Source organism: Mytilus trossulus, chromosome 3 (assembly GCF_036588685.1).
Source record: "Mytilus trossulus isolate FHL-02 chromosome 3, PNRI_Mtr1.1.1.hap1, whole genome shotgun sequence".
Lineage (NCBI taxonomy): Eukaryota > Metazoa > Mollusca > Bivalvia > Mytilida > Mytilidae > Mytilus > Mytilus trossulus.
In genome coordinates, this window is record NC_086375.1 from 66,017,719 (window position 1) to 66,041,369 (window position 23,651).

Sequence of the window (23,651 nt, forward strand, 5' to 3'; positions counted from 1 at the left end):
AGACAAGTACTTTGATAAGAAGAAAACCACTGCAGTGACACTTACCAGCTTAGGTGGTTCTTTATCTATAGTTATATTTTCACCGGTCGCAAAACTTTTGCTGGAAAACTACGGATTTCGTGGAACAATGATGATTTTCTCAGCTATACTTTTGAATACAGTGGTATGCGGAGTAGCGGTCATTCCACTGAACACTAAAAGTACTTATTCATTTTATTTTATCTATAATTTATGTCTTTATCTTATTAAATCCTACGTCAATAACAGTATATACTCGTCACAACTTAACCCCGTTTATGTTTTATTTTGTGTACGGTACTTATAGAGATCTTCTGTTGTAATATACAAATTATGCTTTTCACTACAGTCCGTTTTCAATACAATTCAGCAAGAATCAACAGATAATTTATATTTCACACTTGAATGACTCTCAAAGGGTTTGTTTTTAGATCCATTCTTCGAAATAACTTGTAATCTATTATCTATATATCCATTATTGATATATTCGTAGCACGTCACCACTCATTTATCTCTATTTGGACAAATACATCTGCTTATTTGTCTGTTTGATGCAATAAAAAACCCATCACCTAAACAAACGTCAGTTACAATTATGTGAACACTCATTAATGAAACCATGCTGAAACCGCATTTAATCTCTATAATTCTCATACCCACTTGAATTTAAACAATAATAACACAAAATAAAAATTGTTACGGCTAAGGCCATCTTTAATATAGAAAAACGTTTTATAAACAGTTAATCTACTGGGGAAAAATGATATTATAAGCCTGGTATTTTATTTTATGTTTCTTCCACGTGGGTATCATCAACATCAATTCTGCTGACAACTTCGCTGGTGATGCCCTTATGGACGGAAAATTAAAAAGCAGCGACATAAACAAAGTGACGGTAACTCTCATCAAACATATCAGGTTTATAATATCTTTTTGTGCAGTAAATTGACAGTTTAGTGATTTCACCAAACGTACCAGGTTATATTCTGGTCCGTCAGACGCACTTTTCGTTTACAGTTTAGTGAAACATCGTTCTAGACTTCCCGAAAATTAATGAAAATATGTTAAGCAAATGTGAACACTTGTAATGCAGAACCAAAATGACTAGGTCATGCTTCCCTTCAGATCAGCACATAACATTGCATTTCAACATTTGTGAATAAAAATATCATATAAAATAACCATTAAACAATTTATTTCAGAACTAAAAATAGTCACTGATACCAGTTATCTAACACGTGTAGACATTTCATTTGCTAAGAGACCAAGCTTTATAATGTACATGATAACGAATGCTTTGTTCGTAGCTGGATTATACATCCCAGTTGGGTTTCTGCCGGAAACAGGTCTCTCTGTTGGAATAGGCATGGATGACATATCTTTGGTATTTAGTATAAGTGGAGTGGTTCAGATTGTAGGACGACTAACATTTGGTTTTTTGTCCTACAAACTCCCTTCTCACATTATAAAGTTATGGATCATCTTCCTCCTAGCTGTGGGATTAACCCTGTTGATAGTCCCGTTCTCGACTCAACTCTACCAATACATTATCTTCAGTTTGTTAAACGGCTTTTTTGCAGGTGAGAACTTTCTTAGCCTACTCTAAATCCTTGATTATATAGATATATAGCAGAATAAACATGGTTAGATTTGGGATCATGGGGATAATGTTCAGGTTTATATATGTTCAATAAATCGAAGAATGTAGCAGTCAAGAAGGTTTCCAATATAGGATTTCGTTTTTAAAGGTTCTTTGTAAGATTTTAAAAGCTGTTTTGAAGGCTGGTATTTAACTAAGAAAAAACATACGCTAAAATAAAATATGTATCACTTGAAATATCTGCGCAGATCGCAAAGTTAGACCGATAATGATTGACAAAATTTTTTTTTTTTAAGTCACGACTCAAACATAGGCTATATTTATTGTGAATGTGTTCGTCGGTGACAATAACAATCGTCAATGATATTCTTGACTTGTGATCAACTTGCGATCAACACATGAAAGGGTAACACAAGTTTTTCAATCCCTCGATCCTCCTTCTGAAATTACAAAAAAAAAAAAAACGCACAAGAAACATTTAGTCGATTTAACATTAAAAAAATTAATTCCAATCGATATCCTGTACATACCACATAAAAAACCCATGCAATACTGTATACAAGGTCAAAGTATAGTTTACTGTTAAAAAATAGTTGAAAACAAGTTTTGGGGAAATCAAAGGATTCAATTCTGGAACTGAAATTCTTATATTAAGAAAGTAAAAGCATAGTAAATTCATGTTTTAATTAGATTAACGAAGTTGATAGAAACCAAAATAAAAAAAAATATGACAAAAATATTTTCCAATTGATTTTGTTGCGTTTTGGTTAATATATATATATAGATAATCAAATTTGCAATCTTCTAAGACACTGTTTCAAGAAGTGATCCCTTTACAGGAGGTTCTAGTATTGGTTTCAACTTGTGTTTGAAAAATTTACTTGAGCTCAAATATTATGGAAGAGGACTGAGCTTTGCCTTAATGATGCAAGGTGTCGGTGGTCTATTAGGTAACCCAACTGCAGGTTAGTAAATCAAATACTAGATTCTTATTACAACCTTTCATTTCACATCTGTCCATGAAAGTGGGAGGAAAGAAACCAGAGGGACAATCAAACTCCTAAATAAATTGACAACGCCATGTCTTTTTACCATTAAGAAAAGTCTTTATCATATATTCGGTTATTAATTACTGTATTCAATTCAGTGCAATCCAGGTGAAGTAGTTTGGGCGTCACTGATGAGACTTATGTAGACGAACCGCGCGTCTAGCGTATTAAATTATAATCCTGGAACCTTTGATAACTTTGTACACTGCATTATTATAAATAAGAAAATAGACTGTTGTTCTCAATTGTTTTAAAATTGTGTGCTTATAAAGGAGTAAATTACAACTCAACACGAACCTTAGTTTGGGCGACAGTTTAGCTGTAAAGTTACTAGTAATAACATAATCGGTCCCGAGTTCAATGCAACTTATGTCACTTCGACAATTAATATCTCTTCAGTGATGATATAGTGAAAATATTTGAATATCCAAAATATGATACAAATACCAATTATTCTTTACTATTTTCAGCATCATTACAGAAAGTTTTTGGAAATGGCAACATTGCATTCTTTTTTGCGTCTATCATTCTTATTCTTTCGGGACTTATATTATCCCCATTCTCAAAAGGAAGGAAACATAATCCAACAGAGATAGAAATAAGTGTATCGAAAAAGAAGTTGAAAGTCTATACAAAACGCGTAGAACACAACAAAGACAATATCATCGTGTACGAAAGATATGTTGACTTAGTTGAATTTAATGTTTGAAGATACCTTGAAGTCGGTTTTATGGTGAGACAACTTTAAACTTCTGTTATGTTCTTCAACAAATTCAGAACAGAACGTTCAGTAGCATAGGTGACACGAGAGATGACTAAGAAATTAATGATTACATGGTTAAAGTGGATATTCTGACGGACAAAGTGAACTATATCCCATTATAAATTCTTACTTGTAGTACAGTGTTTATCAAAATGAATTTCATTAACGTAAATCGTGATTAAATTTAAGTGTATGCTTTGATTATCCGTTATGTTGACGCGATACATATACTAACTTTCTTTTTATCAATGTTAATATTATGTCAAGGTATGACTTACTTTGTTTATTTTTGTTGTTTATGTAATAAGTATAATATTGTTTTGTTAATTACTGTTTTACTTTTAAATTAACTCATGCTTTGTAATTTATTATATACATTTTATCATTATTATTTCTAAAAAATATTCCTTTATTGATGTTTATTGTTTTATTTACCTTTGCTGTGAAACTAACCGTTGAGTATCTGGGGTAGACTTGAGATTTCGAAAAAATTAGTTTGTTATATCTAAATGTTCATATTTTGACCCATGGTCTTAACCCTGTCTGCTGTTGTCTTTGTAAAATCGATTTTTTTTTTCATTTCGAGAATTCGATGCTAATGATAGATCTGTTATGACCCCGATAAGTTTGATAACAACTTTGTTACTCAGTGTATATGCAATTCTTTATCTCCATCTGTGTTCTTTTTGTGTCGTTTTGGTTTTTTTCTGTTTCGTTTGGACATTTGTGTCGTTTGAAAATTGGTCATTTTGGTTTTCTTGTGTCATATGTATTTTTGTGTCATTTTGTTCTTTGTATTTTTGTTTTTTGTTTTGTTTTGCTTCATTGATGACTTATTTATGTATTGATGTATATACCACATCTTTATCTTTTGATTTATGATTGAAGAAGAATGGAGCAGGTCGAATGTCTTTTAACTTGTCTACATATTAAAAATCATCAATATCTCAAGTAAAATATTCTAAACTGATTTTAATGATTTTCATTTAATATATTTGTTTTTATCTATTTGTATATATCTTTGACATTATGTTACCAGAATATTTTTATTCTTTCAAATTTACCAAAATCAGCAACATTAATCATTACCTACAATTACGTCCCCTTTTCACGAATGTGACCTGCAGATTTAGACGTGTTACCGGGTTTGTACTAACATGAGTAGTTTAGAGTTATTAAGTGAGATAAAATAATCTTATAGCGGAAACTAAAGTTCAATGGTACTGTTTGTTCAATTTTTTGTTTTCCTAAGAAGTTCCTGTATGAAATCAGTCTCATATGAATAAAGGACAAATCGGCTACAACAGAGTACATTAAGTGCCCATGGAAATACCAATTGTTTGTTTAAAAATAAATGCAACAGTAGAATACCATAAATCGATTTAACTGAAACAAGTCCAGGTCACAAACCAAAACTGAGGGAACACATCACTTTCGAGAGGAATATAACGGAACAGAATTATTGCACTAATGGAAAAAAACAACGCCAACATATATAAAAACGGACTATTCGATAACAACTGCTATATTCCTGTTAAAAAACGTAATAAATATGTTGACATTGATAATGTCAGTTTCCGCGAATTGTTTGTTTGAATTAGAAGGTATTTTACAAAGTACGATTTATACCTCATTAAGACAAAATATTTGTATCTAAGAATAACGCATAATATCAAATATTCAACTTTCCATTATATTTTTCTATCTTTGGACATCCGGTTGATAAGAAATAAATCCTCAAAGTTTTAATACCGCATTTAAGCGTAACACAAGGAATAGAGATATAACTTATGTATGTGAAGAAGAAAACGAAACATCAATACAACTAATGTAGCAAAATTATCGCTTATAATTATTAATTTTTCTGCAATGAATTGACTGCAAACGGCTGAAACAGGGTATAGTTATGGTTATCAAGCCAATTGTGGACATTATATGCTAACACCCCCTGTTTGCTTCTAAAATCATACGAATTCTAAGCATGGTTCGTGTAGGTCGGTCTTTATTTTTCGGTATTGTGTCTGAGGACTGTTATTTATCTCATAGTCGGTTTTTTTCTTGTTTGTCGTGGTGTTTTATTTTTATTTGTTTACCACTTATAAATTTGTATTTTATTGTTGTTTAAAAATGCTTACATACTGTGTAGAAGCTAGATTATTTACACCCTCTCCTCATGGAAATACATAATAAATTATGGATTATTAAACCAAACATAAGTCTGTAAAATTTTAACATATTCATTTTGCCTTTCAATTGTTTTGTTCCAGGTCTTTTTGAAATGCCAAAATATCCGAAATTTCGAACTTGTCAATAATATTTAGACATCAGTCACATCTTTTTAGCCTTAAAAATATATTGTGCCTTTAAACATGAAAATATCACATTGTAAATTTGGTTTGATTGAAGCGCTTTCCTGAATTTTACCTTCACCATGAAGATAAAACACTGCAAAAAATTAAGATACTATGATTTACACGTTTTGATATATGATAAACATATAAATGATACCTTAACTTATCTGAGATAAACTTTTCCTGAGGTAGTTGAAACATGAGTTTCTTAATACTTTTTTGATTAAATTATAAAAGGAAAATTTGTAAAAAAAAGTGTTATGCGAGTACCGACACACTGACTACTGAACTGATCATACACTTTGAAATTAGCACTCAATCCTAAGCAGAATTTAGCCAATACTAGTAAAGCAAAATAACAGTATGTGAATTTAATGCGTCCGAAGCGTCTTTCTAGTGTTATCTATCAAGCATCTAGAAATTGACGATGTGAGTTGGATGAGAATTAAGCATAACGATAATAGTTATCTTATAAAATTGAGAATGGAAATGGGGAATGTTTCAAAGAGACAACAACCCGACCATAGAAAAAACAACAGCAGAAGGTCACCAACAGGTCTTCAATGTAACGAGAAATCCCCGCACCCGGAGGCGTCCTTCAGCTGGCCCCTAAACAAATATATACTAGTTCAGTGATAATGAACGCCATACTAATTTCCAAATTGTACACAAGAAACTAAAATTAAAATAAAAACAAGACTTACAAAGACCAGAGGCTCCTGACTTGAGACAGGCGCAAAAATGCGGCTGGGTTAAACATGTTTATGATATCTCAATCCTCCCCCTATACCTTTAGCCAATGTAGAAAATTAAACGCTTAACAATACGTACATTTAAAATTAAATTCAAGAGAAGAGATTGTATTAACCAGGGTTATAATCCAATGCCCCTAATTTCATTCTATACTGTCATTTGTATGTAGCTGCATTTTAGCAATATCTGCATATGAACTGTATATCTTCCAGATGGTATTACGTTTGCTATCATGATCACTCCTTGATAGAAATTTACACCTTACAAGCATGCTATTGGTTTAAAGGGTTGCTAGTGGTAAACTGTTGCAAACCTTTGGAAAGTTAAATTGACGCCATTGTGATTATGTTGCACATTATGGAATAGCTGTGTCGAAGGTGTTAACGTATATGATGTGCTGGTCGTTACCACAATAACGTTCCCATTGTCGCGATTGAGGTATTACCGAAGCTGATTTGTATATCAAAGGATTTTACTTGCATGAAAAATACTTTGACTGCCAAAAGTAGCAAATAAAGACCTTATTCTTCCGGAGCACCTTAGTTCAACACCGACTTTTATGATGGGATTCGTTGTGTTCAAATATTGTTTCTGTGTACTGTTTTTGTATTGGTTCTTTGATCATGGTGTTATCTGCTTAACGGACTTTTAATTTCAGATAACACCCTTGGTATCTTTTCAATCTCCTTACTGTCGTCATCAAAAACGCTCAATATCAAATTTTAATGTTAATAAAGTATTAATTGAATGTGATAGAATTTTAACAATGTTCATATCCCGAAAATCGATAAAAAGAGACAAATAAGAGAACAAACAAAATCTGATGGAATCAAATGTACTCCAAAAGACGTTTTATAAACTCGTTTTTTTCAAATTACTTATCCAGAAGTTACCACCAGAAATAAATATTATTAATATGGTAAAATGTTGTATGTTTTAAAAAAAAAAGTAGTCAGACATGTAGCTATCAATAATGGCTTGGACACCATTTTTGTTGTAACTGTTTGGGTATTAAGGATTTTTAAGTTCGAAGCTGATCTGATTTTTCGTTCGAACGCATTTAGCGTATACACTTCTTAAACTAACTAATATATATATGTGATATTTGTTTACAATCACAAGATTGGTGTTACTGATGGTTTATGTTTTGTCTCTGACGATATTACAGTCAGCATTGACATTACAAAGTGTTTATACGATCATTTTCTATAAATCTTATGTTAAACAATGTTAAGCTTCGATACCTGTCATGTTTCCTCTTTTCAGTCATCGGTGTCCTAAATATGTATCAACTTTTGTATTCATTTGCACGTTTCGTCTACATGAGACTCATCATTGGCTCATGGATAAACAGTTGATAGTCCAACTCAAATAATTAGTTGTAAATCTGAAAATTCCAACGATTTCGAAAACTTGTGACAAAAACAATTAAATCTTTATATACATTGGAACAGAAAATCCTTAATATTTTGAATTGTTCAATATGATGTATACAGAAACTTAATAAATCTATGATTTTATGTCAACACAAAAGTGCTATTTACTTGGCTTGTGATATCCTCGTGAACGAAACGTCTACCAGCAGTAGTAACGATCTAGTATTTGTAAAAACTCATCAGAGATATCAGAATATTATTTTATACGTCAACGCGCTGTAGGGAAAACGGTAGTATTTATTCTGCCATAGGCGACAATACTAACATTTTCTAAATTTACCAGTTTTTATAATAAAAACTTGGATAAAACAGTTATGTGTGGTGTTTGTACTTTATTACTGTATTCTAAAAATTGAAGCCAAATAGTATCATGACCAATTTCCAACGGAGCTGGTTTATGTTATCCATGCCCACCGTCATTTTGCACCAAATTTATGAAATTTTGGAAGCCTTTTCAAATAATTCTCTAGAAAATATTTCAATAGGTTTTAAAATTTATATTGTAAATATACAAACTGCAGTTATTCATAGATAAATAAAAAATATATTGTACCCTTACATCCAATCACAGCCCTCATAAGTTGACTTCCTTCACCTGTCTTGGGTACACAAAAGGCCAACCTAATGCTGGGAAAATGTAATACTACCGTTTTCCCTGTAGTCAAATTTGGTACAATTTGTTTTATCGTTATGATAACTAATCCAATCCAATCTTTTTGATTCGTGCACCACTGATGAGTCAAATGTAGTTGTAAATACTTTAGTCTGTAAGGTTTTTGATAATCACACCTTGTATTCCTATGAAGCAGATAAAACCTGATATGGCCAATATCTAACTGCTTGTTATGAATTTACTCTATCATTCACGATTCTAAACGAAAAACTGGTTAATATTCTTCTATGAAATATATTAATTACTTTTAAATACAGAATAAAATTTCTGATACACGAAATTTATAAACTGTTTATTTCATTTACACTGACCTTCAACTTTCTCTATAAAAAAGGTACGTGTATCTATAAATTACAACCCTTTCTACTTTCAATTCTGATTCCAATTATATTTTGGGTTTCTCAATGCAAATCATAGTCTCGTCATTGCTTTATTGAGGGGACGGAGTAATTTATGAAAGCTTGGTTTGCAGCTTTTTGGGTCATTCACATAGATCTTACCGAATTTTGTTTGCGTCATTGTCCCAGAGTACGAATGCTTTATCTTTCTAACTTTTAATAGAAATACATTAGATGCAGGCACATTTTTACATTGTATATTCAAGGCTTATTGTTTTAAAAACTATCATATATTGTTAAACCAGTCATAACTGCATTATTTATAATAAATGTATAAAAACGTAACGATTGAGCTTTTTCATTCACGATTCAAACATTTGACAAGCAACATCATGACCTGGAAGAGAGTAGGAACCCCAAAGATAAAAACGGTCGTTAAGCAACAGACAAAAAGAAATATTCAAGACGAAGGATGGGCATGGGTAGTAATGTTAGCCAGTTGTTTTGGTGTAGCCATGTCTTTTGCGTTTGCAAATACATTTGGAATATTTTATACCAGTATGACAGAGGAATTAGGTTTTGAGTTGACCTCCGTAACTTTAATAGGATCGATACATACGGCGATATCTTTGGGAGGAGGTTGGTATATATATATATTTATATCGGAATTTCAATGGGGACTTACTGTGCACCACTTATTGCGGACCTGTTTTTGTATTGCTAAGAGTTACAATTTATGACAAAAATCAGCAAAGACCCATCGAGACAAATTCAGATAAACAAATTTAATAATATTTTTAGATATTTGAATGACATTTTGGCTCTCAATAATGACGACTTTAGTATGTATACTAATGAAATTTATCCTGTTGAACTTACTTTAAATAAAGCTAATACTAACAATGACCACTGCCCTTTCCTCGATCTTGATATCTATATCACTAACGGAAAGCTTAATACTAAAATTTATGATAAAAGAGATGATTTTTCATTACATATCGTTAATTATCCATTTTTAGATGGTGACGTTCCCTTGTCACCATCTTGCGGTGTTTATATATCTCAACTTGTACGATTCGCTCGTGTATGTAACAATGTCTTAGATTTTAACGAGAAAAATTTATGTATTACTGAAAAATTATTACACTAGGGTTTTCGATATCACAAACTAGTCAAAACACTTTCTAAATTTTATCATCGGTATAAGAACATCATTCGAAAATATAGCTCAACATGCAGACTTCTTATACGTTTAGGTATTTCACATCTTATTGTTTTATGGAAATATTCTTTATAAAGCACAAAAATTTCAGTATTCACCGCAGAAACTAACAAAACCTTTAAATAGACTAATTGCGAATGGATATAGTTACGATACTGTTGTCAGGTCATTTAAGATTGCATATTTTGGCGTTGATATTGATTCACTTATAGGATCTTTGCATCGGAACTAAACACATTTATTCAAAAATCAGTTGTTGGCATGACACGGGTTAGTTCTTCTCATATATGTTATGATGGTATGATACTAAACCCCTAACGGGAAGGATTGCACCTGATATTCATATGATTAAATCATAATCTTTCAATCAGTTTAATTGAAGTCTGGAGCTGGCATGTCAGTTAACTGCTGGTAGTCTGTTGTTATTTATGTATAATTGTCATTTTGTTTATTTTCTTTGGTTACATCTTCTGACATCAGACTCGGACTTCTCTTGAATTGAATTTTAAATGTACGTATTGTTATGCGTTTACTTTTCTACATTGGCTAGAGGTATAGGGGGAGGGTTGAGATATCATAAACATGTTTAACCCAGCTGCATTTTGCGCCTGTCCCAAGTCAGGAGCCTCTGGTCTTTGGTAGTCTTGTATTATTTTAATTTTAGTTTCTAGTGTACAATTTGGATATTAGTATGGCGTTCATTATCAATGAACTAGTATATATTTGTTTAGGGGCCAGCTCAAGGATGCCTCCTGTGCGGGAATTTCTCGTGACATTGAAGACTTGTTGGTGACCTTGTGCTGTTGTTTTTTCTATGGTCGGGTTGTTGTCTCTTTGATACATTCCCTATTTCCATTCTCAATTTCATGCTATATTGTCCAAGGATAAGTACAAACTCGTCAAAGATACCAGGCTTAGAATTTTTTACGCCAGACGCGCGTTTTGTGTACAAAAGGCTTGAATAATAAAAAATAATGAATAATAATACGCAGTAGAAAGGCATTGAGACCAAAACTAGGAGTGTCAGTGTAACTGCAACTTGTAAAAATATCATTTGTTATTACCTCTGTATTTAGAAAGTCGTTATCATTGATCGAATAGATGTTAAAACCTTTGTGCTATTCTAACTTAGCATTAAGAAACCCCCTACTCTCATTTTGGGGAATTTCTTTGTTGAACAGTATGAAAAAAGTGATAACACAAAAATACTGAACTCCGAGGAAAATTCAAAAAGAAAAGTCCCAAATCAAATGGCAAAATCAAAAGTTCAAACACATCAAACGAATGGATAACAACTGTCATATTCCTGACTTGGTACAGACATTTTTTCATGTTGCAAATGGTGGATTAAACCTGGTTTTATAGCTAGCTAAACCTCTCACTTGTATGATAGTCGCATCAAATTCCATTACATTGTCAACGATGCGTGAACAAAACAAACAGACACAATAAGTAAAAATGTCAAAAATACAATGAATATGACAAATTTTACACCAGGTTTCTAGCGCTTGTGTATTTACAAAATTTTCCTCTTAACAATCATGTCTATCGTTATTTCAACAGCTGTTCTTGTGGTGCCAGTAGTCGAAAGATTTGGTGAGAGACAAGTGTTAATAGTGAGCGGGATACTACAGTTTATTGGTTGTTTCATCTCAGCTTTTATGACATCCTTTCCGCTATTGTTATTGTGTATGGGCATTATTTTAGGTATGCTATAACACGCTTAACACATTATATTTGGTATGGCCTAATACTCAGTACCCTGTTTTTTTTGTCTTTGTTCCCTATCGTTTTATATATAAAGTGCATACTTTTATGCATATTAATAGTCATAATATTACATAAATATTGAATAAGTTATAATAAAAAGAAGCTGTGGAATGAATACCAATAAGACAGTTCTCTACAGGAGACATAATGACACAGAAAATTTAAAACAACTATAGCTTGGGACAGGCACATACATAATGTGGCGGGGTTAAACTCGTTTGAAAGCGCCAACACTCCCCTAACCTGGTTTAGAGGTATAACAGAACAACATGATATATATAAATTGGTTTAAAAGGCTTAATTCATCAGATGGATACAAATAGAATTACATTTTATAAAACAGAGTGGACATGGACGGGTACTTTAAACTTATAATCACATCAAACATAAAATTAATTTATTGTGTAACGACGCCATAAAAAGAGAAAAAAAACGCATTACCTTGTGCAATGCCAGGATACAGGTATCGCTGAAGAAGTTATCTCTGAAATCCATACTGTTTCGGTCAATGACAAAAAATCAGTAAACTAACAACATGAATTACAAACAAACCGTACTGACTATGCAACCTTCGAGTAGCACTTGATTGAAGATTTTACCAAATTGAACTGTCTTTCATAACATACAATTGAGGAATGCATTTGCCAAACAACAACCGTTGGTTGACTTTATTTCCCACTTTTTATAGCGCAGAATTGAAGGTCGCGAAAAGGAACAACACTATTGTTTTACATGTATACCATTTTTTCACAAGTAAGTAATTCAACAAATTTATAAGTAAGACGTCATTTTCATTTTGAATTTTGATTGGTTTAAAGTCAATTTATTTCATTATTTCAATATTTTGTTCGTGATCTAGGATTTGGAGCTGTATTGTCGTTAGTTTCGTGTATGATGGCAACAGACAAGTATTTTGATAAGAAGAAAACCACTGCATTGACACTTATCAGTTTAGGAGCTTCATTTTCAATGATTATTTTTTCTCCTGTCACAAAACTGTTGCTGGAAAACTACGGATTTCATGGAACAATGATGATTTTCTCTGCTTTAATGTTAAATACGGTGGTATGCGGAGCAGTTGTCTTTCCCCTAAATACTAAAGGTGATATTTTGTTTTTCTATATTATAGTATGTCTAATTCTCTCATTTAATCAATCAACTAACTACACAGGTTAAATTTGCTCACGTGAATTTCACATGAATCTCACATGAAATTCACATGAGATTAACCTCAAACGAGCTTATACATGCAACTCATGTGAAAATTTTCATGTGAATTTCACGTGAATTGAGATTCACCTGATTCGCACATGAATTTCACGTGAACTTTTCAACAACAACAAAATCGGAATTTTTCATGATTTTACTTAGATTTGAAAATTTAGGTGTTGTTTGAATAACTTTATTTTAAAAAATCATGTGAATTTTACGTTAACAAAATTATGTGATTTTCATGTGAAATTCATATGAGTTTCACATGAGATTCATGAGTTTCACGTATGAGCTCGTTTGTAATGCAGTGTACACAGGATTGTAAAAGCCGGAAACTATGCACCGAGTTATCATAGTTTGCCTCTCTTGCTTGTGTCAATCAGGAGATGTATGCGTGTGTGTTCGTCATTTGGGACATTATAAAACAAACTAACCGACTATAGACAAACAACATCACACAAAACGCTACACATTAATCAAAAGATTGAGCAGCAGAAACCGAACAAAAACCGGTTGTAAACTCAGGTCCTTCTCCTCTACTGTAGTTGTGGTGTTTTCGTGGAAAAATAAAATGTCGCAGTCGGGGATGTCACAATGTAAGTTTTCGTGTATCATAACTATGACTATAAAAAAACCAGTAAAATCTTGTTTCAACTTAATCTATGGCCTGAAAAGAAATATCCTACCTCAAAACCAAGAATTATATTTAGATAAATATCGATTTCATCGTTTATCACTTTTGTGAATGGGATCTCCTTTTTATCAAATCTCTTATTTTCTTTATCTAATAGTCAAAGACCGACCACTTCAACTACTAAAGACGAAATAGAAATGAATGCCATCATTTATATTTCCAAAATCATTTCAAAATGCATTTAATTGTTGTTTTAGAATCAAAAACAGGCGTTGAGACCAGTCACAAAACACAGATTGACATTTCGTTTATCAAGAGACAAAGCTTTATAATGTTCATGATATCGAATGTTCTGTTCATCGCTGGATTTTACGTTGCAATTGGGTTTCTCCCAGAGACAGGAATCTCCATTGGAATAGGCATGGATGACATATCTTTGGTATTTAGTATTAGTGGAGTGCTGCAGATTATGGGACGACTTACGTTTGGATTCCTGTCCTACAAACTCCCTTTACACATTACAAAGCTGTGGATTATCTTCCTTTTTGCTGTTGGATTAACCCTGTTAATAGTGCCGTTTTCCACTAAACTTTACCATTTCATCATTTTTGGTTTGTTAAACGGTTTCTTTCAAGGTAAGTTTTATTTGATCTTCACGAAATCATTGTATACGAAGAAACCACAAACATCTTATGTATTAAACTATTAACTAAGCTAAACGTCATAACATTGGTGTTTATATATTTTAATATGTCTGTAGATTATAGTAAATCGAACATCTGATAAAGTAAGTAATTAAATATACATACACATGCTCGTCAAACTGAATGGAATGTAATACTAATAAATGATTTGGTTAAACGTCATTGAGTTCACACAACAACAACAACAACAACAACAAAAGATTAAACATTCACAGGGCTTTATACATCGTTCAATGATGGACAAAATCCCTTATCGTATTCAAGCTCTAATTTCAGTCCTCACATTTTCTTAATTAATTCAGATAATACAAAAAATCATTCATTAAAGAATAACACCAGCCATGTATGATACCTGTAAAGCCGTACTCTATAATGACAATATACGTTGAAACTGTTGTTCATTATAAGAACGATAGAAATAAAAACTCGTGCCGGCTGATGTACTAAGGTTATTTTAAACAATACAAGTTGGGCAAATTGGTTTTGGCAATGATCGATAAAATTTGTGATGTAAATACAAAGAAAAGAAAAATAATGAAACCGTATAGTCGTGTTTTGATTTCAAAAGAGTAGATATGAATCACAAAAGCATACAACATGCAACGATACATAGATTTCCAAGCTTCATTCTCTTCATTTTCTCTATATATTTCTTGATTTCATTCACTCGACACTCTTAAAGGGGCACTAGCTGTCAAATTCATTGTAACCGATTTGACTCAAATTCACATATTTGGTTTATAACAATGTAAAACATTTATCCAAACTATCAAAAGTCTAAAATAAACAGTTTACAGAGCATGGGGTAGATCATATATAGGTTCGTTTCGTGTGTATTTTAGTCCAGACGCCATCTAATTAACTATCGATTTGACCTCAGATGACCATATAAGCGATGTAAACAAAAATAAAGATACGAATAGATTAAAACAACACGTGCAATTGCATTTTTATAGGTCTGTTTGATTTTATTTTATAGATTAAAAATAGATGTTTCTAATTGTTTTTAACCATATAAGAATGATTTTATGTGCATCGAATTAGTAATCAAATGATTAACCGTAGTTTCACTTTCATTGTTGACATTCTTTTTATTTAAATAACCAGTACACGTACAATGCATGCGTTGTCAATCTCTAGCTAGGGGTTAACTTGAAGTTCACATGAATACCGGTTAGAATGATGATGACGTTTTCACTTGCAAGCGAATCAGTCAAAAATTATGTTTAATCGCTTATTTCAACAAAATTAAAGGAAATTAATTGCTAAAAGCAAATTATTATTTCATTATTCCAATTTGATTAATGATTGATCTAAAAAAAATCATACTTTATTTTTTTATATATATCGTAGCTAGTGCCCCTTTAAAAAGTTACGTTCTCTTTACAGGAGGGTCGTTAATTGGCTTCAACTTGTGTTTGAAAAATTTACTTGAGCTAAAATATTATGGAAGAGGATTAAGCTTGGCATTATCGATGCAAGGTGTCGGTGGTCTTATAGGAACCCCAATTGCAGGTTAGTAAAATGTTAAATAACAAAAATAACAAACTCCAAGGAAATCCAAAACGGAAAGTCCCTTATCAAATTGCAAAATCAAAAGCTCAAACACTAAAAACGAATGGAAAACAACTTTTATATTCCTGACATGGTACAAGCATCTCCTTATGTAGAGAATTAAATACTGAATTATCAAAGAAACCTTTAATTTTCTATCTGCTCCTTCTTTTTCTTTCTTTCACATGTATGTTCATGAAATATTTATTGTTTGTCACATATACTTTCAGATTGAATATGGTCAGATAAACCATGCATTTAGATTTTTTTACGTTTGATTAGAATTTGAGATAGTTATTTACAGTCACCAGGTTACAAGACATTCTATTTTTTTTTTTTATAAATTTCAAACATTTTCAATCTTAATGTATTTACCTAATGACTATAAAACATCCACAAGTCAAACGTAAATAAACAAAATTACCGATTTCCGATAAATATTCAAAACGGAAAGTCCCTAATCAAATGGCGAAATCAAAAGCTCAAACTCATCAAACGAATGGATAACGACTGTCATATTCCTGACTTGGTACATGCATTATCTTATGTTAAAAGTATATAGTCATTAGAAAGATAATATGTCTTGAGGTGTCTGTGATATAATATCAAATACGCACCAGATGATAAGTTTCACACAGCCGTATAAGAAATATGAAAAATATACCATTATACACACACTTTTAGAATTTGTGTTTCAAAAAGAATCTATGATTGCTTAATACTGGAATGATTAAAAATATGCAGATTGGAGCTAAGACATGATACAGTATAAAAGTCCCAAATTGGAGGGGATGTATAGTTATCAAAGGTACCAGGATTATAATCTAATACGCAAAACGTGCGTTTCGTCTACATAATACTCATCAGTGACGCTCAGATCAAAACAGTTAAAAAGCCAAACAAATATAAAGTTAAAGAGCATTGCCGATCCAAAATTCCAAAAAGTTGCGCCAAATACGGCTAAGGAAATCTACTCCTGAGAGTAGTTTTTGGAAACATTCAAAGTTTTGTTAACAGGAAATTTATAAAATGACCATATAATTGATATTTATGTCAACACAGAAGTGCTGACTACTGGGCTGGTGATACCATCAGGGACGAAACGTCCAGCAACAGTGGCATCGACCCAGTGGTGTAAATGGTTATCAAAGGTACTAGGATTATATTAGGTTAAATAATAAGTTAGTTATAAAAGAGTTAAATATTTAAGTTTCCTTATCATTTTCAGCATTTTTACAGAAAGTGTCTGGAAATGGAGACATTGTATACATTTTTGCGTTTTCTTTATTTATTCTGTCAGGAATTATATTGTTACCGTTTTCAAAACCAAGGAAGGAAACTCGAACAGAAATAGAAATAGCTGTATCTCAAAACAATTTCAAAGTGTATACAAGACGTGTTGAACAAAGCAAAAACAATGAAATAGTATATGAAAGAGACATGAACTTATTTGAATTTAACATTTGAAGTTTCTCGTGTGAAGACATTTATGCACTGATGTTAATAATCTGTCCGTATGAAGACTTATACTTACAAATGAGAGCCACGAAATGACAAGAATAACGGTTATTATTGCTAAAAAGGATATTACATTGATTCTGAACTATAAAGTCCCAATGTGAAAATCATGAACTTTATTCGTGAAAATAACTGTATTGTTAATTTAGTCCTGGTATCTATGATGAGTTTATTTACCTTGATAATTGCTCCTGTGGCGGCAGTAAAATTAAGAATATTTTAACATGTATATGTTAACAGATGATTCAGAGTAAAAACCTGTGATAACATAAATTTCATAGGCTATTTGTTCATATGACTTGTAAACAATAATTTAATTTAAGATTATTGTGCATGTACTAGTATTTGCGTTATCTTTTGTACAGGTTTAGAATGTATATGTTTTATTGTATTTTTAACCTCTGTTATTGAACTAACTGACATTTAAGGATGTGCATATGTTCTTCCCTAAAATCGTTAGAAGATGTCTATATAAAGAAACATTTTTTAATGCTTTGATCATTTTTGCAATCGATGTTCATTTAATGTTCATTTATAAAAATAAATTATAGCTCAAGGCTAGCAACTTTTGTACCTCTAGCTTTGTTATGTTTATATTTTAAATATTTATTGTTTTTATTATTTCTGTACTGATTTTATGTATTTGCTTTATGACAATAAAAATATAGTTATGTTTTTGTCATCTTTCAATTTTGGTGTCAATCATTGATAGTTTCTGTTTTATTACTTATTCACTGATTTTTTTAGCATGACGTTTTATTAAATAACGGACCATTAATCGGTTTATGACTATTGAACAGTGGTATGCTACTGTTACCTTCATTTATGTATCTACACTTGTTTCTATGAAGAAATTGTGTTGAAAAAGATTGTCGGGCAATTCATGCCGGAATTCGTTACATTAAATTTATAATTTGATATTACTTAGCAAGCTGTTAACTTTGTTCATCTTGATGGCCTCACTATGACTTTGATACAAAGAACATAAATCACAAGTGGTATATTTATGATTTTTGTTTTTTGCATGTTATTTTTACTGATTTTGAGTCAGTATACAAGGCCTTAAAGAACGGATTTTATAGTGATCAATCATTTAAGAACCACACAAAATGTTTTAGGATTAAATAACCTGTATACGTAGATATTAACAGGATATCTAGACTAGAATGAAATAAATATGTATATGTGGATATTAAACTATCTAGGATGAGGTGACGCCATACGGTTATAAATATTAACAAGATATCTAGTTTGAGATAAACATTGATCTAGATGATATAGATTGAAGTGAAATTGATCAGACATTAAAGCTGGAGTGATCTCTTTAGGCCTCGACTGTAATACTATATCTGTCAATTTGAGACAATTAATTTTTCGAATTAAAACGCAAGCTGGGCAAGCAATTCAAATATATTAAAATTTAACTGTCGAGAGTTGATAAGTATCGTTTTGCACAAGATTTGATGGTGGAATCTGTTTCTCTGATGTTTTTTAAACGATATGCAGACAAGGTCAATTCATCTTATCGAATGATCTGCAAAGAGATGTGTTCTCTTTACGTGACGTCATCGGGCAAGATTGCATTTGTCATGACGTCACAATAAGAAATTCAGGGGAATGCAAGAAAACTGTGCGTCATGAACGAATTTTGACCAATGAAGACCCACACGTTGATTAAATAAAGATAATCACCAGGTCAGAAAAAAAGATAAACCATGTTAGAATAAGAGAAAAAGATTGATTTAACATGCATTGGATGTAAATGTTGACAAGAAATTCAGACTGAAGCAAAATGTACAGGTAAGTATTTACTAGATATCTCAGCTGAATAGACATTAATAGAAGCTTTTAACAAAGTATACATGATCTAGAAATACTGGGATATGTGAATGTTCACCAGATGTCTCAAATGATCCGACTGTAGAGGTTGACAATGACTAGAAATTTAGTGAGCCTGTTAAATCTTAAACATGTATCTGTAAATGATAACAAAAGTTATCAAAGGGAAACTTAACTTTAGCGTGACAAGAACTGAAACAAAGTACAGAAATTAAATAACAAATGTAACTACCTCAAAGGAAAATCCAAAAAGGAAAGTCCCTAATCGAAGGGAAAAATCGAAAGCTCAAACACATCATACAGATGGAAAACAACTGTCATGTTCCTGACTTGGTACAGGTATTTTCTTATGTACAAAATGGTGGATTAGACCAGGTTTTATAGTTCACAAAACCTTTCAGTCAAGGAAGCATAAAATCTATGTCAAAGGGACCTCATTTTTTTGGAACATGGCTATACGCCTATATAAACAATGCAAGTCATTAGTGTGTAAACATGACACTGGAAGTAAAACAATAGTACTTAAGAAATTTGCCTGAAAACTCTATTTTGACATTAAAATTAGAAAATTCATGTCATAGGGAACATTTGTACTATTAGTCCAGTCGATTTGTGCAGATTTTTGACAAAATTGCTCAGATTGTGGTAAAAGCATGAAATTTGGAATAGTGGTAGTATATGTCATGGACAACATTTTAAGCTATGGACCCCACTCTGAAAGTCAAAATTTGCGGAAGAGGAGGCCATTTTAAAATGGCGGCCGTTTGATCTCTATAGATTTATAAAAAAATTCTAAAAAAAATATTAGAGAAGATATTGACATGAAACCTGGGTAATATAATAACAGTGCTGATTCCAATTGTCTTGTTGAACAAAGTTTTTGGAAAAATTACCCATATTGAATGGCGGCCATCTTGAAAAATCTTTGTTTTTTAAGCCAAAAAAAGGTCATTCTTCGATGAAAATTAAAAAAAAAACAATATCGAAGATATACAAATGTATTTGTTTGAGCTATATAAACAGGACGAAAAGCGAGCCTATGAACCCCCTCCCTCTTCCCCGATTTTTTCTTCTGTTTCGTAGAGGGTACAAATTTCTTTATTAAAATTATATTTTCCGACAATGTACATGTCTCTAATGTTCAAAAGTAATCGACATAGTAAAAACGCGACCACGAAGAAGATCATAAAGTGAACTATTACTCTAAAAGCAATATTCCTGCCACCGCTTGTTCAACATAGAATAACAGGAGGATTTTATTTTACAAGTATAAATAAAGCAAGAAAATATTTGTATAGTTGGCTGATTACAGGATAATTTGTTTTGTTGTCATATTGTTCATTTGAAACAACTTTCAAAAACCTTGATTGCAGACATAACGAATTTCATATCATACAAGTAATTAATGTTATAGGAAGACCAACTGCTCAAATGTTCTCAATTATATTTAACAAAAATGAAATGTACATGATTTGTCAAACCTCACTCTGTCTATCATGTTCTACTACATTGTCCTTCACATTTACATACGTAATACTGCCTTTACACATTTGCATTTACTTAGTAACCGTGTTCACTTTGACTTATCAGTTAAGCGCTTGCTGCAGGAAGTTATTATAAAGTCATATGGTATATTCATCCCAGATGACAAGGACTGTCATCTGAGGACTTCATATGTATATATTTTTTGGTAGCCATTTAGAATGATGGCGTTGCAATATGACATTATTCGCTAATCTTATTTATTCTCTGTTTGCATTCACACTTTTTTTTACTAATATGCATTAGATATTTATAAAATGGTCAGATAAGGCATGCACATGTTTACAAAATAAAGATATCAGTATAAGAATTTCTAACTGTTACTTACACGTTTGCCTAAGTAACTTTGTAAAACAGATATTAAGAAAATAAAATAAGTTATGACTGAACGTTGTTGTTGGAAAATATCAAAATTTTAGATTTTCAAAACACTGGAGCTAGATATCAGAAGAAAATAATGAGCGTTTAGACTAGAAGGAATATGTGAAACGGACATGTGAGGGTTTGCATGCAATGGCAAGCAGAACCAAACAGAACAGACATAGACTTTTGAGCTGGCAATCACTCTTTTTGATGCAGGCATACAACAATGTTGGGTCTTGAATTTGTTTTTCTTCCGCTCAATTTGAAACAGTTGAATGAGGTTTATGGAACTGCAGAAGCATTCCAGACGGCACAATTCCTGTCAAACAAATTTTCAGATCTCAAAATATTTCATCAGTAAAAGGGAAAACATACTTCTGATGTTGAAGATAAATTGCCAGTTGAAAGAAAACAAGAAGTAACTAGACACTGTTAAGTGATACTGAATCAACACAAACAATGACTGCAATGTATTTTTTTCTGTGGTGATGTATCTGAAGATCTCCATGATACTTCGAAATTTAAAAATCGACAAAAATGGGACATGACTGTGCACCTGTACTACAAGACATATTTCCTTAGCCAAAGTAAGAGCTGGAGATGTCAAATCACCAGTATCCTGCTTAATGATTGATAAAACTTGACATGGCAAATAGGCAGAATAAAAGACATAGAAAGAAAGCCAAGAATCTTTTATCCTTGGAGTTGTGCTTTTCAAAATAATAAAATAGATTGACGACACACGGTCAGGAAGAGGTATTGTACCAATCTCCAAGCTTGCAGATCACGCTTAATTGTACAATAAACGCCTGGAACAACTTGTAGTTATCATGGAAGAAAGGACTGATGCAACGCATCTAACAAAATAGGAATGTAACTAACAAAGGATATCTACAAGCATACAATGTTCCTTAGTATGAATGATACAGGATGGCCAACCATCGAGACACAATCCAGTAATATCGATGAGTGGAAGACAACACTCACCATTTCTCAGCTATAATAGTTCAATTGTGCAACTCGTCATCGAAGGGATGCAACTGCAACTGATCAGTCCTCTGATAGAGAGTAAGATGTCTCAAAGATTGTGGAACGGATTCATTTTGAAGCCTACAATGAATGTCCCTGTAAACCTTTCTAAAGTAGCAAGCCTAACCCTTCAAACTATTCTAGTTACTTTGACTATGAAGAGGCATTCCCCATCACGACTTAAACATTTTGTAAAAGACATGGCCTGTTTCAGAACTTCCCGAACATATTCATTGAGAATCCAGAGAAAGACGCAACCTTTCGTGTGTGCTTGCATATCATCTATGGTAGCTAGTATTCAATTTTTCATAAATGTTGTATTAATCATCCCTTCCATGACAACTAATATTTACTAAGGACGTTTACTGTACCATTTTTCCATATCATCAATTTCAAATATCAAAACAATATCTGTTTCAGACTGTGAGCCGTCACTGTTTTCTATTATTTTGGCAAGCCCAATTACAATGGATAATAGATTTTTGACTTTCTTTCTGTGTCTCAAATTCTGTCTTATTGACTTGTTGTGCAGTTTTAACACACATTTAGCATGAGATCGGCTCCTGAAATATTAATCTTCAGCACTGTATCTGTCTAAAAGAACAATGGTTAGTAGTTCAAGTGACAGTCACATACTCTATTGTCAATCACAATTGTTGATGCTTCATGATGATAGTCAGATACCTCATCACAAAGAAATAAAGAAATATCTGCAATCATTGTTCTTGTTGATTCATCACAACTGTGGCTGGTTATTCTACTGGGTTTTTCAATCCTTGACTCATTTTGTTTTTCCTGACTATATATATTAAGATTTGCTTTGACAGAATTAGTACCTTTTGCCTTCTGATTCTCCCATTGTATGGCCTTCATCAACATTGAACAGTTGTATGCTTACAAAAAATGACTGATTACCAGCTCAAATGTCTATGTCTGCTCTTTTTGTATTTGCTTGGCATTGTAAATCATCACGTGTCCTCTCTTCCCGTTGCGTAATTCTTTATTTATTTATTAGATTTGGTCAACTCTAGTGATTTTGATACCTACCTATTTGTCCTGTTCAACATACAGTGCTCATATTTTATATACAGATGTTTTTAATGGTAAAAAATTACCTAAGCCCTACATACAAAACTGCAATTAAAAGAATTTACGTATTTCTTTAAATGCATTTATATGTTAACATAAGCATACCTTATTTGAGCACTTGGTGAATATATCTTATATGAAAAGCAACCGTCATTAATAAATGATTAGCAAAACTAGTTGTAAATGCATATAAA

The 23,651-nt window shown here is 32.0% G+C and overlaps 2 protein-coding genes across 2 annotated transcripts; both read left to right on the forward strand.

Moving 5' to 3' along the window:
• The first annotated feature begins 1,294 nt into the window (after positions 1–1,294).
• On the forward strand, positions 1,295–3,557 carry LOC134710957 (monocarboxylate transporter 12-B-like). The gene is made up of 3 exons (XM_063571380.1): positions 1,295–1,598; positions 2,458–2,583; positions 3,138–3,557. The coding sequence occupies exons 1-3, from the start codon at positions 1,295–1,297 to the stop codon at positions 3,374–3,376; spliced, it is 669 nt and encodes a 222-aa protein (XP_063427450.1). The 3' UTR covers positions 3,377–3,557.
• A 10,497-nt stretch (positions 3,558–14,054) lies between these two features.
• Positions 14,055–17,708, forward strand: LOC134710959 (uncharacterized). The gene is made up of 3 exons (XM_063571382.1): positions 14,055–14,454; positions 15,913–16,038; positions 17,306–17,708. The coding sequence occupies exons 1-3, from the start codon at positions 14,055–14,057 to the stop codon at positions 17,542–17,544; spliced, it is 765 nt and encodes a 254-aa protein (XP_063427452.1). The 3' UTR covers positions 17,545–17,708.
• The last annotated feature ends 5,943 nt before the right edge of the window (positions 17,709–23,651 follow it).